Below are 12,085 nucleotides of genomic sequence, written 5' to 3' on the forward strand. Positions count from 1 at the left end.
ATAAGACAAAGATTTCTTTATATTTGTAAACCTAAAACTGGTTTGGAACCACAGTGGTCATGGATATTACTGGCTGTGAAGAGTTCAGATGATCTGATCATGCTTTACCTGTTACACATCTGGACGTGGCCTTTTGATAGGTCCAGATGTTCTTGGAAAGGAGGAGAGAAAAAAAAATCATTTCCTACTCCGCCCCCGGCGCTAAAACCACAGTGAGCGGAGTGGAGGGGAAATGAACAGTCCGTCTGCAGTCGTGCTGTATTGTGTCGCTCACCTGAAAACAACGGTTGTACATGAACACAAGAAAATCTATCGACCGTAAGTGCTTGATGAAGATTTTTTTGGTTCTTGTACAATATTCTATATTCGAATGTTAAGTCGTTCACCTTCTGTTGTTTTTATACACGTTAAAAACACATCAGTTGACCGCGCAAAAAAAAAAAAGCTCACAGTTGGCTGTCCTCACTGACCGCAGAAACAGAAGGAAAAGAGGAGTTCAGTCCCGTGCGCTCGAAGGCTGCGAACTCTGTCCTTCAGTGGCCTTCCATTGTGCAAAAAAAAAAAAAAAAACTGTTACAAGGACAGACAGGCATGCGAGCACACAAACCATGCAGAACGTACAGAGGTGGTGAGAGCGAGAGCAGGGGACAGACCCACAAGCAGCCCTCCCTGACAAACCACTACTGGCCCCCGATTCATGGCAAAAAGCAGGAATGAGGTCAAAGCCCCCCAAAAAAGAAGGAATGTTTCTTACTTTAACACCGCTGAGAGGAAAATAAAAAAATTAGAATTAGTTAATTCGGCCGATTGAGAAGGTCCCTTTATGAATATCGACTCTGCATTAATTAAACCTTGTTCCTGTGAAATAAATAGAACTTTGTCAACATGTTCCCATGATAATGCAGTTCCTCAGTATGCATTCAGTGCATTTTAATATTTAAGAAAGGAAAATAAAATGAAGGAATAAAGAACTACTAATGCGCCCAAATGATTGTTTCCACTTCGGATTTGCTTCGGAGAGTAAAGGCAGCGCAGCGCCTGGATCTGCTGCAGCCGCCAGGGGAAGGCGGGGGTGGTGAATCTTTGGAATAATTGAGGATGTGGGGAATTTTTTGATGCAAGCTGGAGATAAAAAAAATAATAAAAATAAATAAAAAAATTCTGCGTGCAGGACGTCTTGAATTTGGCAAGATGAGCAGTGTTCAGCGAATCAGCTCGGCCCCTGGCCCACGGCCCATGAGCGTCTATCTGTAGCTTATCTGCGGGTGACGCGGCACGCTCCCCCAAAAAAGCGTAGAGCTCGCGACGTTCGTGACCGGGTGGGGTGGGGTGATGCTTGCTAACCATGCACGCCATAACTACATTTTATTTAGCTGTTCATTCCAGAGAGAGAGAGAGAGAGAGAGACGATGTGTCACATTACAAAAGCTGAGGGAGAAGTGAACCAGTGCCGCGCTACGCTACGCTCTTAACTAACCACAGCCTCCGACAAGTCAACAGCGCCTTCAGAGAAGCCAGACAGCGGCCAGCTAGAAAAGACGTGAGCACATCACCTTGCAATACTATTTTTTTTTTTTTTTTTTTTTTTTAAACAAGATTGTATTTTTTTTATAATATATAATATATCTATAGATTCTGTATTTTTTATCATATATATAAATCTACTATGAACAGAACATATAGTAAATACACAATTGTCAGAATCATTATACAAAGTAGAAATGTCTGCGTCCCTCCCACTCTTGCAAGAAAAAAAAAAAAAAAAAAAACTAAAACAAACCCCAAAGAGCCCCCAAAGATGCATGAGAAAAGCTTCTGCTTTCTAGGAAGAAAGGAACGACAGACTCACTAGATACGTAAGCGTGTAAAACACATTGTCAACTGTACACAGTGTAACAGTGCAACAGCAAAAACCATTCAAAACGGATCTTTAAAAACTGAGAGAGTGGGTACAATACCCAGAGTGGAGTAGTCATGTGTGGATAAGTGGAAAATATAAAAAAAAAAGGACAGTAAGAACAGTGACAACAGTATCAAACGCTTCCTTCCACGACTCCGATGTCTGAAATACCACAAGTTTTTCGTTTGTTTAATCGGACATCGGTGTTGCCGGAAAGGGGGAATCTGGACTGTCACCTTTAACATGCAGACTCTGCTTATTTACAGGTATATGTGCCATACGTAATACACCAAAACCCTGGTGTACTTGAGAAATGTAGGGCTGCCGTGGAAACCACGTGCGGATTGTCATCTGAGATGGTGCTTCCCCACCACTCACAGTTCTCACAGAAAGAAAGGAGGAAAAAAACAAAACAAAAAAAAAACGTTTTTGCAACGTTTGTCTGGATTGGAGCTGGTGGTCTTATAACTTTGTGTAGCACCTGCCACTCATGAAATGGTCTGGCTGTGAATAAGCCCCGCCCCCTCAGGAAACGTTAAGCTTAACACAGTCACAAAACATCGCCAGGTGGCACATCTGAAGGCTCAGTGGCTAAATGTCTACGTGGTGACCAGCCCTTGTCTAGAAGGTTGAAAATGGTCCATCTAGGAATAGTGGACATTATAGCACATTACATATTTAGATATTACAATGTATGTAATATGTACTTTTAATTATTAAAGGGTACTTGTGTAAGGGTGAGAAAAACAGAACCATAAAGTGTCATTCTTGCAGCTAGTGGCATGCTCTGCATATTCTCTTCCTTCAGCGAAACAGCGGTCAGATCCTGCAGGAGGAAGGTTGCTCTAGAACAGTGCATGCTGGTTAGCTAGTTACTGTCACTATAGTTACATGAAATGTATTTGGTCGAGAGATTTTACACAAGAAGCTACATTGGGCACCACAGAATTCACCGCAGAGGAGAAAATAAAACCCTCCAGCCCGAAAATACAAATCTACCGTTTCATCATTTCCTGTTCACCCCCCCCAACAAGCAGAGAGTCTGAAGGCAAGCAAAGTAAAATGTACACAAAGGAAAAAAGACAAAAAAACAAAAAAACCCAAAGACAAGAGAGTTAATTACGTCCGCAGGGCATTCCTGGTAAACATGCTGAGGGTCTCTCATGTCCACTGGCCGATCAGTAGCCTTCAGTCTCACATCCACACTTACGAAGCTGGAAGGGGAAAAAGAAATACGAAGGACCAAGGGGGTGTGAGACAGGAGCCTGAAGTCTTTACCCTCATTTAAGGCAATGTTCATCTGAAAAGTGTATGAAATCAGACCAGCTAAAAAAAAAAAAAGGAATAATATTTAAAAGGCACAAAATTCTTTAGTTCCACATGCACCCGGACCCGATCCAGAACCCTAAACCCCCGTGTCCTCCAGTGGCCCGAGAATAAAGTCGCAGTGTCAGGGCAGCGTGTCCACAGTCTCTGTCCAGCAAAGCATCCAGCGGTAACTTTCCAATCCTACAAACAGAACGAAAGAGCTTCTGTTGCCTTTTTGTCCTTTTTTTTTTTTTTTTTTTTTTTTAAACAAAGACAAGAAAAAGAGCGAGAGCAAGAGACAGAGAGGTCACAGCCAGTCATGTGATCCACAGTTCCATTGTGCAGGTGACACTACGGCCGCGACAGTCTGATATCGTCGAAAACACCGGCTCTCAGCATCTACACACGGAGGGACAATCACTGCCGCCGGCAAACGAAACCAGACGCTGTCCCTGGTGTCAGAGCAGGGGACGAGACCCCCAAAGCAGATCAGCTGCCTCCTTTTGCCAGACACGAAAACCGCAGAGGTTTTTATTTTCCTTTTTTGTTTTTTGGATGTTTCGGACGGTAAAGGCCCATTGAAACGAAGGTGGAGCAGAGAGGAACCAGAGGCCAGGACTGGCTCTCTGTCAGGAGGAGGTCACCATGGCAACCAGTGATGAAGACTCTACAATGGTGGCTCCTCTTCCATGGGCTCGTCCTCGGTCCTGCAGATACAGAACATCAATATCAGAACGTGGAAATCCACAAATCACCAACAAGCAGGACAGAATGATTTTGGGGATCACATCTAATTACCAGACTAATCAAAATCAATAATACATTCAAAATATAAATGTATGTATAATACAGGCTAGATGACAGAAAAAAAAAAACATTTTTCAAAAAATTATCTCAAGAAAAATACTTAAACCAGAAACAATAACTATAATGACACCTTATTTAGCCACAAAGGTTCAGGATTCACTTTGCAATCATAAAATGGCGCTGGGACCAGTTATTTCCTAAAAGGACCTGCTGTGATTTTGATGAAACTTGTACAGCCACTTTGACAACCATAAATTTATACTTTAAACAGAAAGTGAAGTGATTGTCATTGTGAAACACTGCAGCAAAGCACACGGTGACACAACGAAATGTGTCCTCTGCTTTTAACCATCAACCCTTGGCAGTGTGTGGGGATGGTGCCTTGCTTAGTGGCACCTCAGTGGCACCCCGGATTCGAACCGGCAACCTTCTGATTACAGCGCCGCTTCCGTAACCACTAGGCCACCACTGCCCCAAGTGTACCGTGTATGGTGTGATGTTACCCTTCAACAACCAGTCACTTACATTTGTATGCAGCATAAACAGTATGTTTATTACTATTATTTATTATATATTTTTTATTCCGAGGGTGGACCCAAACTGGGGAAATGTAGTGAGAAATGAACATTTCTCCTTGTTGGTGGGTAAATACGCAGTCATCTTAGGCACTGCCTGATCTCTCTCTCTCTCTCTCACACACACACACACACACACACACACACACACACACCATAGGAGGACTCCAGTAATGGCGAATGTGTGCATTATGAGGTCCGTTTTTTTTTTTTTGGCACTATTGAGCAAGTTGATGCTGCTTTGATGAAGTAAGTGTGTGTGTGTGTGTGTGTGTGTGTGTGTGTGTGTGTTAGAGAGAGAACTGAAATATACAGCATCTGGGCTCAGTGCTCCCTGTGTGTTTTCAATTAGAGCTCTGGCAGCCAGAGGCTCTCAGAAGCATTGCTCTGCTGGACCCGTGCCGCCCCACCAGCGGATATCCTCAGGGAACCGTGAACCACTTACTAACATGCATGCACTCACACACACACACAAGAAAAACAGAGGTGATCGGAAGGGTTATCAACACACAGTACTGTACATGCTATCACACACATACATCCTCACAGGTGTAGAAGACAAGTACAGTGTTTACACAGATGTCATTCATCATACATACACATATAAATGTGCGGGAACTCTTGCTCTCTCTCGAACTCACCACACACACACACACAGAGCAGCAGGAGTGGTAGTTCTCACCTCTTGTTCAGTTTGTTGGCCACTGACAGGGAGGCCATAGCAGTGACCGTCTCCGCCTCTTCGGTCTCACACCTCTGAGCCTCCAACAGAGAGTAGCCCAGCGTAGAGGCGTGCCGCTGCAGCGAACGCCAATATTTACCTGCAACACACACACCACCACAACCTCAACGCCTCTTGAACAGAAGCTCCAGTTCAAACAAGGTCTACGGACAGCTGAGTGAGGTATCGACTGCAACTTCACTATGCGCTTTACAATTCATCATGAAGATAATCACGTGTATATTGCCAATCTTGGCATGGCTACTTCATTAAACAAGACACAATAATAATGGTAAAATATGATTCATGAATGATTAATAATAGATTAATAGTTGCAACAGATTATGAAAACTGATCAAGCATCATTGAGAGTTTTTAAATAAATAATAATGTACTGTGCAACAGATTACAGATTACTGAAGTCAGCATGCCAACTAGCCAGCTTGATATACCACTATGGAGCTCATGAGTTACAAAGTGTGAAATGAAAATCAGGCCAAGATGGTCACTCACCGTGGGCTTCAAGAACCTTCTCCATGGAGCGTACAGCATTGGTGTTGGGTCTCTGCTGCAACACCTCCTCAGAGAGTGGCTCCAGCTGTAAACACACACACACACACACACACACACACACACACACACACACACAGAGATTACTATCCAAGCATCTACTCAAACCCAAGATCAAAACTGTCCACGGTTAAAACATCCGGCCGGTATATTCAGAATCAAGGTGCACAGAATAATACTCTCACTGTGTCAACTAATTGTAACATAGAAAAGGAACAGATACAAACGGGCGGCATTAATAGCAGCTTTGTTTGTGTGATGAACAAATCATCTGACTGTGTCCAATTTCGAAAGGCGAGCCGCTCCTTTACTCTCCAGCTGAAGGTGTGTGCGCCCTGGCTGCTCGGCATTGGCGACAACACACAGAAGGAGACAAGGGCTCCTTGTAAAAAAACGTACCGTCCGACTCTGCCCTCCCCGTAACAATGTGAGCTTTTATGCTCAGACCCACGGTGTTGCCCTCTGGCTGGGCAAGAACCCTGCCAGTGCCCAAACGCAGACCAGCACCCAGCACAGATAAAGGTGAGAAGGTACAAAGGGCCAATACAGAAAGGAACGGAGAGCCGGCGATGGAAAAAGAAATTATTCTTTTGGAAGGAAAGAAAAGAAACAGGGAGGGGGGGAGCACTAGTTGGTTTTGGCCAGAAAGGCTTTGCTTTAATTAAAACAAACACGATGTGGACGGGGTGGGGGTGGCGGGGTTAGGTGGGGTGCTGTGCAGGGAGAGAGAGACTTTAATCCTGCTGTGGCACGACACACAGCCGCACTACCCCTCACGCATCCCACTATACAGAAAAAGGAGAAGAAATATCTACTTCCACATGCTAACAGTTATCTAGCCTGTTTTAAGCACAGTTTCATTATTTTTATTCCCATTTTTTTTTTTTTTTGCTTTATATTATGTTTTTATTGTAGACCGCCACAAATGGGTTTATGACAAGAATACAGAGAGAGCAAAGGGAGGATAAACAACCAGAAACACATTATTCTTTCATTCTGTTGGCCTATGTGGAATGTGAGGATGGATGGTGTCCCTACACAGAAGCACTCTGGAGAAGGACAAGCTGCAGAAAGGTAAGAAAAAAAACCAACCCAAAGCATGTCAATAAGGCGCTGGCCACCATATGCAGCAAGAACGTCTTTACTGCTTCTCCAGATGTAGTCTGGTCTGCTAAGACTGCATGACTTTCAAAGCGAAAATGGGTCCATTCACTGCAGTGACTGGCGTGGACATACAAATACGGGATGGTCAGTTGGGTCTCAGAAATGTTTAATGGTCACACAAAGATATGTGAGTAGTGACATAAATTCACATTATCCTCCCGCAATTATAAATTCGAGAAATTAGTTGCCACATGCAGACACTTCTTTCAGTCATCAAGCAAGCATCTTTGACCGCGACCACATATATTCGTTTGGTGGAGCAGTGGTGGCCTAGCAGGGAAGGGAGTGGACTGGTAATCCCACACACTGCTCCCCGGGTGCCTTTCATGGATGCCCACTGCTAACTAAGCATGATGGGTTAAATGAGGAGGACACATTCACCGTGTGACAAAAACAATCACTTTCACTTTGAGATCTCGTAAATGGAGGTAATCAGATTTATTTCATTTTCATGCCAACCATTCAGTGACACTCAGGTCCCATGCACGAGAGCATCATTATCTTCCACCTCATCCTGGAAGAGACCACTTTTTATTGATTTGTGTCTGAACATGTCCCTCGCACCCCAGTTTCTTCCTTTCATTTGTTATCTGTGTGTGTTTTTCTTCTATTCACCCTCCCTGGCGTAGTTTGCGGATCAGTCCCAGTGTCTTATCAGCCACCTTTCCCGCTGATGCCTAACCTTACCAAACCTCCCTCCGCCCCTCTAGCTGCCCATCACGCTGATGGACGTTCCTTCTGCAGCCCCATAAACTTTAATGGGTCTTGTCAGTGAGCTCCTGCTGCCTGGCAGGTATGAGACATGCAGCGTTCTCAACCACCATCAACCCTGAGGCAGGAGTTTATTTAGATTCTGCTCGCTCCAGCTCTGCCTCTCCGTCTGGAGAGCAGAGTCATTCGGCTGCTAAATCCTTCCACCGAACAAAAAAAACAACCGAAAAAGAACTAAGAAATAGATGATAGAGCAAGCGAGCTGGATTCAGCCAGGATGGAAACAGTCCTCATCGCTGGCGAGCTGCAAAGAAAGCCTGTCTGAGTCACGAGTCGTGACCTCTAAGCTCAGGAGGAAGGGGCCGACCAGCGGAAGACGCCATGCAAAACCAGAGGAATGTGCTCGAGCGCGTTTTCGGGAGTCCCTGTAACCGTAACACTGCAGGAAATTTGACTTGTTCAGCTGACTACACAAGAGGGTATTCACTGCTGCTGCCTCTGCTCAGGACGAGGGGTGTATCGACGAGGGGAATTGCTAAGTTGAGGTCCCCAGCCTATAAATTACTTCGCCGAATCCCCCCGACTCCAGGAAGTTTGGGAGAAACGGCGTAGGTTTACAGTAACTGCTGTTCAAACGCGGCCACAACTTCGTCTGCGACTGGTAACAATTAGCCTATTAGAATGTTGTTTATCAAATAATTGCTGCGACAACAATTTCGGAGCACGACATCTGCTCGGGCACATTCGTCAACTGGTCACGAGGTCGAGGTGGACTCACGTCAGTGCCCGTGTATCACTCACAAGGGCTATAAAGGCCTTTCGATTACTCACACGAGCTAAAATAAGCCTTGTAAAGTCATCGCGGCATTTATCATCGGCGGCGTCTGCCTGACCGGCGTTCGAAAGGAACCCAATCCTCATTACGGAACACGTTTCGTCTTCTAACTGGTAAGAAAACCGCAGAACGAATAAATAAATAAATAAACAAAGACGCTATTTGTAGCTCTGGAGCCGTCAGCAAGCGGCCACTGAACACGGACTACTCTGAGGGTGTTGCTTTTTGGGGGTTGGGTCCTGCAGAGGGAACAGGATGATCCTGGTGGGCTCTTTGGAGCGAGCTGGGTGGATAAAGGCCGAGGTGGAGCGCGTGGGTGCGGAGCAGCGTGGATGAAAAACCTGCACGCCGCTGTACAGAGGTTGGGGCAGCTGACACAGCTGTGGTCCCATGAGTGTGCTTGGCTGTGTAACACCCCCCCCCCTGCTTTCTCGCTCAAAACACACACACTTCTCTTCTATCTCCCTCATCAAGACTCATTCCTCCGCATTCCAGCTCCATTACGCTGCAGGTTTTGTAAAGATTATGATAAAACACTTGCTTCCTGCGATTCTGATTAGAGACGTTTTCCCCTCTTTACTTTTTTTATCTGTTATCTGGGGGTCTCTGAACGGGCCGTGGCATTAACGAGGGCACAATCTGCGCTTGCTCAAACCCTGACAGGGGCCCTTGGTCCAGAGAGAGGAAAGCGGGGCCCTCGGAAGAGAAAGAATCTCCGCCAAGCACGAACCAAAGTTTGGCCGGCGCTCCTGTCGCGCTATTTTGCATGGAACGGGACTAATGAGCCGTGCTCCCGAACATTTAATCTTGTTTGTGCGGGGTCCGCGGTGCGTGCGGGGTCCGGAGTTGTGGCCCTCCCCCGTGGCCCCCCTCGGGGGGAACCTGCGGTGAAATCGGATTCCGACGTCGCTTTATGACAATGGCTTCCTCTCCCCCCCCCCCCTTCAAATGATTCCCAATTTCCTTTGATTACGCGATCCCTCTCTCCCGCACGCTGACCCTGTCTGCCAGAGGTGTGAACCTAACCACTTTCAGATGTGCGGCGGTGACGGTGTCCCGAGGCGCGGAGGAAGAAAAATACGAGACTGGTACTTCTCTCCGCACTTCTGCCTGCCCTCTCGACTTCACAAAGGTCCCCTACTGCGCCGCCGCTCCGGGAGGACTGAAAGCGGATCTGCCCAACAACCGCGACTCACGCCAGAGAGAGTCTGCGTCCTTTCTTCACTCCCAGATCGCTTCCTCCCTCCTCCGCTCCCTTCTCTCTGGCGAAACCCGCTTCTCCTGTGCCTGCTTTACGCCGCCTTTCATATGACAACAAACATTCCTATGGGGCAAATTGGAGGAGAAGGGAGCCGAGGCGGACAGGGGACAACTCCCAGAATGCTGTCTGCCGGCAGCGTGACGGTGACCCCTGAGTCACCAACAGTCGCCGTCGCAGGTAAAGTGATTAGCGTTATTGCATTAGGACGGCCGGTTTTCTAAAGAAAATGTTGCTCCAGTTCAAAGATGTTCAGATCTATTTTCTCTGACAGGTTGGAAGCAGGAAGGAGTTTTTTTCACCCCCTCCTGGGACCGCACAGGGCCCCTCGTGTGCAAAGCCGCGGGGTTTAGATCCATGCCGGACGCTAAGGCCCCTCTTCAAAAAAAAAAAACGGTCACTTCGACCTAACGGTGCCTTCCCTTCCCAGTGAGTCTGCAGCGAGAGCGGGATTTTTACGAGCGGGATCATCTCGTGTTATTGTTTTGTTTATTTTCCTCTCCGTCCCAAGATCCACATGGACCAGGGCCATCCGACGTTTTACAGTTCCAAGAACTTATTTACAGCCTTGTCTAGAAAGGCTGCGATAAGGGGGCCAGCCCAAATTTGTTGGGCCCAGGCCACCGCGTTCAACTCCCTGCGGTCATCTAAGCAGGGTGCTGGCTGCGAGGCGGCGCAACATTCTGCTGAATGGATTTCTCGGGCGACGCCGTGCTATTAGCACTGATCCTTGAATGGCACAGTGGTGCGAGCGGGTTTTCTCTTCATCCAATTAAAGTAAATACACAATTCGTTCTCACTCTTCCAATAATGCTCCCAAAATATCACCAGGTTTATGGATTCCGGAGGCCAGGCGTTCCAGCCAGGGCTTAGCTTTTCTTTCTATGGTGTCCAACCATAACACAGCACAACCATATCGTTCAATGAGGTTGGAGATTTGGCTCCTCAGAAGACAGTTCTGCCGAGCTGCTTTGCCTGATGCAGCTGGATGCATGTATATTCAGAGAAACGCCTACATGCTCAGTCCAGAACATCTTAGAGGAAGTCATCCGGATCTCACAAGGGGTTAACCTTATTAAAGCAACAGGCAATAAAGTAATTACCCCGATCGATGACGATTAATAAGAAAATAAGCAGAGAGCAGAGTGTTTTTAGTGCATGTAATCTGTTATGTGTATGAACCACAGAGAATAGTTTGTGCAGTTCCTGCTAGGGCTAACACACTCCCACAATTAACCTCCAATTTTTCAACTCGACGTCTGTTACTTCCTCTCCCATCCCCTCCAGTCCACACTCGGCGCTGCTCCCTCCCACGCAGGGTGGAGACAATGCAGCGACAGAGCGGAATAAAACCAGGGGAGATTGTGCAAGATCCAGGCCAGCAACTGGACAGGAAAAAGGTTTTCTCTTTCTCATTCCGAGTGTGATTATGAGGGGAGCGGACAGGGCAGGACCCCTTGGCTCGGACTTTCTTCCAGGCCTGTGCCGGTGCCAGCAGGAGGTGCTAGAGCCGCCCACGGCCTGTCTGACCGCTGCAGTGACCTCTGTCCCCTCAGTCAGTACAGAGGGCGTGGTGCTAACACTCACCTCGAGTAGGAGAGACTAAAATATTGACAATCGTCCCCATTTTAAACTTCTTACCCTCTTTTCCTATGCACTTTGCTCTTACCTCGTTTCCAAGCAGCGCAGACACGCAGGCTTCAGATGCATCACAAATTGCAGTAAGGTCGTGACCCCCCTCTAAAGCCAGCACCAGCCGGCCTCCGGCCAGCCCCATCAGCTGCTTGGTCAGGTAGCCAAAACCTGTGGCGGGAAACAGGAAATGCGTGCGGGGGTTAGAGTTTGCTGTGGTGCTTGGCCACCAATCAAAGGGACGTAGACAGAGGGGGAAAGGGGAAGGCGGGGGGGGAGGGAACGGTATTACATCATATTTTCTCTTTTAAAAAGAAGGCACCCGGGATTTACTAGGCCTAAACACATGATAGGAGCCAGGTTTAATTTTAATAAATGTGGCTTAGTGTTTTGGCTTCGCTCTGCTTTTGATCTCTAGTTTAATATATGCATCAAGCCGCACTCCATGCACCCTGCTCCCCAGACGCCATGAGTAGTTCCTTTTCAGCCTCAATCCTTGGGATACGTTTACATAAAGTTCCTTCGCCGTCTTGAAGCCGCCCCAGCGTTGCGCTGTCTAAATCTGACACAGAGAGGCCGTACTTCAGCAACAAACACACACTTA

At 46.9% G+C, this 12,085-nt stretch overlaps 1 protein-coding gene across 3 annotated transcripts in view; it reads right to left on the reverse strand.

Annotated features, from left to right (window-relative positions):
- Positions 1–3,449: 3,449 nt before the first annotated feature.
- The window catches only part of hdac4 (histone deacetylase 4), a 140,464-nt gene continuing 131,828 nt past the window's right edge, over positions 3,450–12,085 (reverse strand). For all 3 annotated transcript variants that reach the window (XM_028990486.1, XM_028990487.1, XM_028990488.1), the window contains 4 exons: positions 11,519–11,652; positions 5,825–5,909; positions 5,273–5,411; positions 3,450–3,915 (listed from right to left, as the gene is read on the reverse strand). In XM_028990486.1, the coding sequence (XP_028846319.1) occupies positions 3,876–3,915; positions 5,273–5,411; positions 5,825–5,909; positions 11,519–11,652 (398 nt within the window). In that variant the 3' untranslated portion in view covers positions 3,450–3,875. The remainder of the gene's footprint in view (positions 3,916–5,272; positions 5,412–5,824; positions 5,910–11,518; positions 11,653–12,085) is intronic.

Source organism: Denticeps clupeoides, chromosome 9 (assembly GCF_900700375.1).
Source record: "Denticeps clupeoides chromosome 9, fDenClu1.1, whole genome shotgun sequence".
NCBI classification, from domain to species: domain Eukaryota; kingdom Metazoa; phylum Chordata; class Actinopteri; order Clupeiformes; family Denticipitidae; genus Denticeps; species Denticeps clupeoides.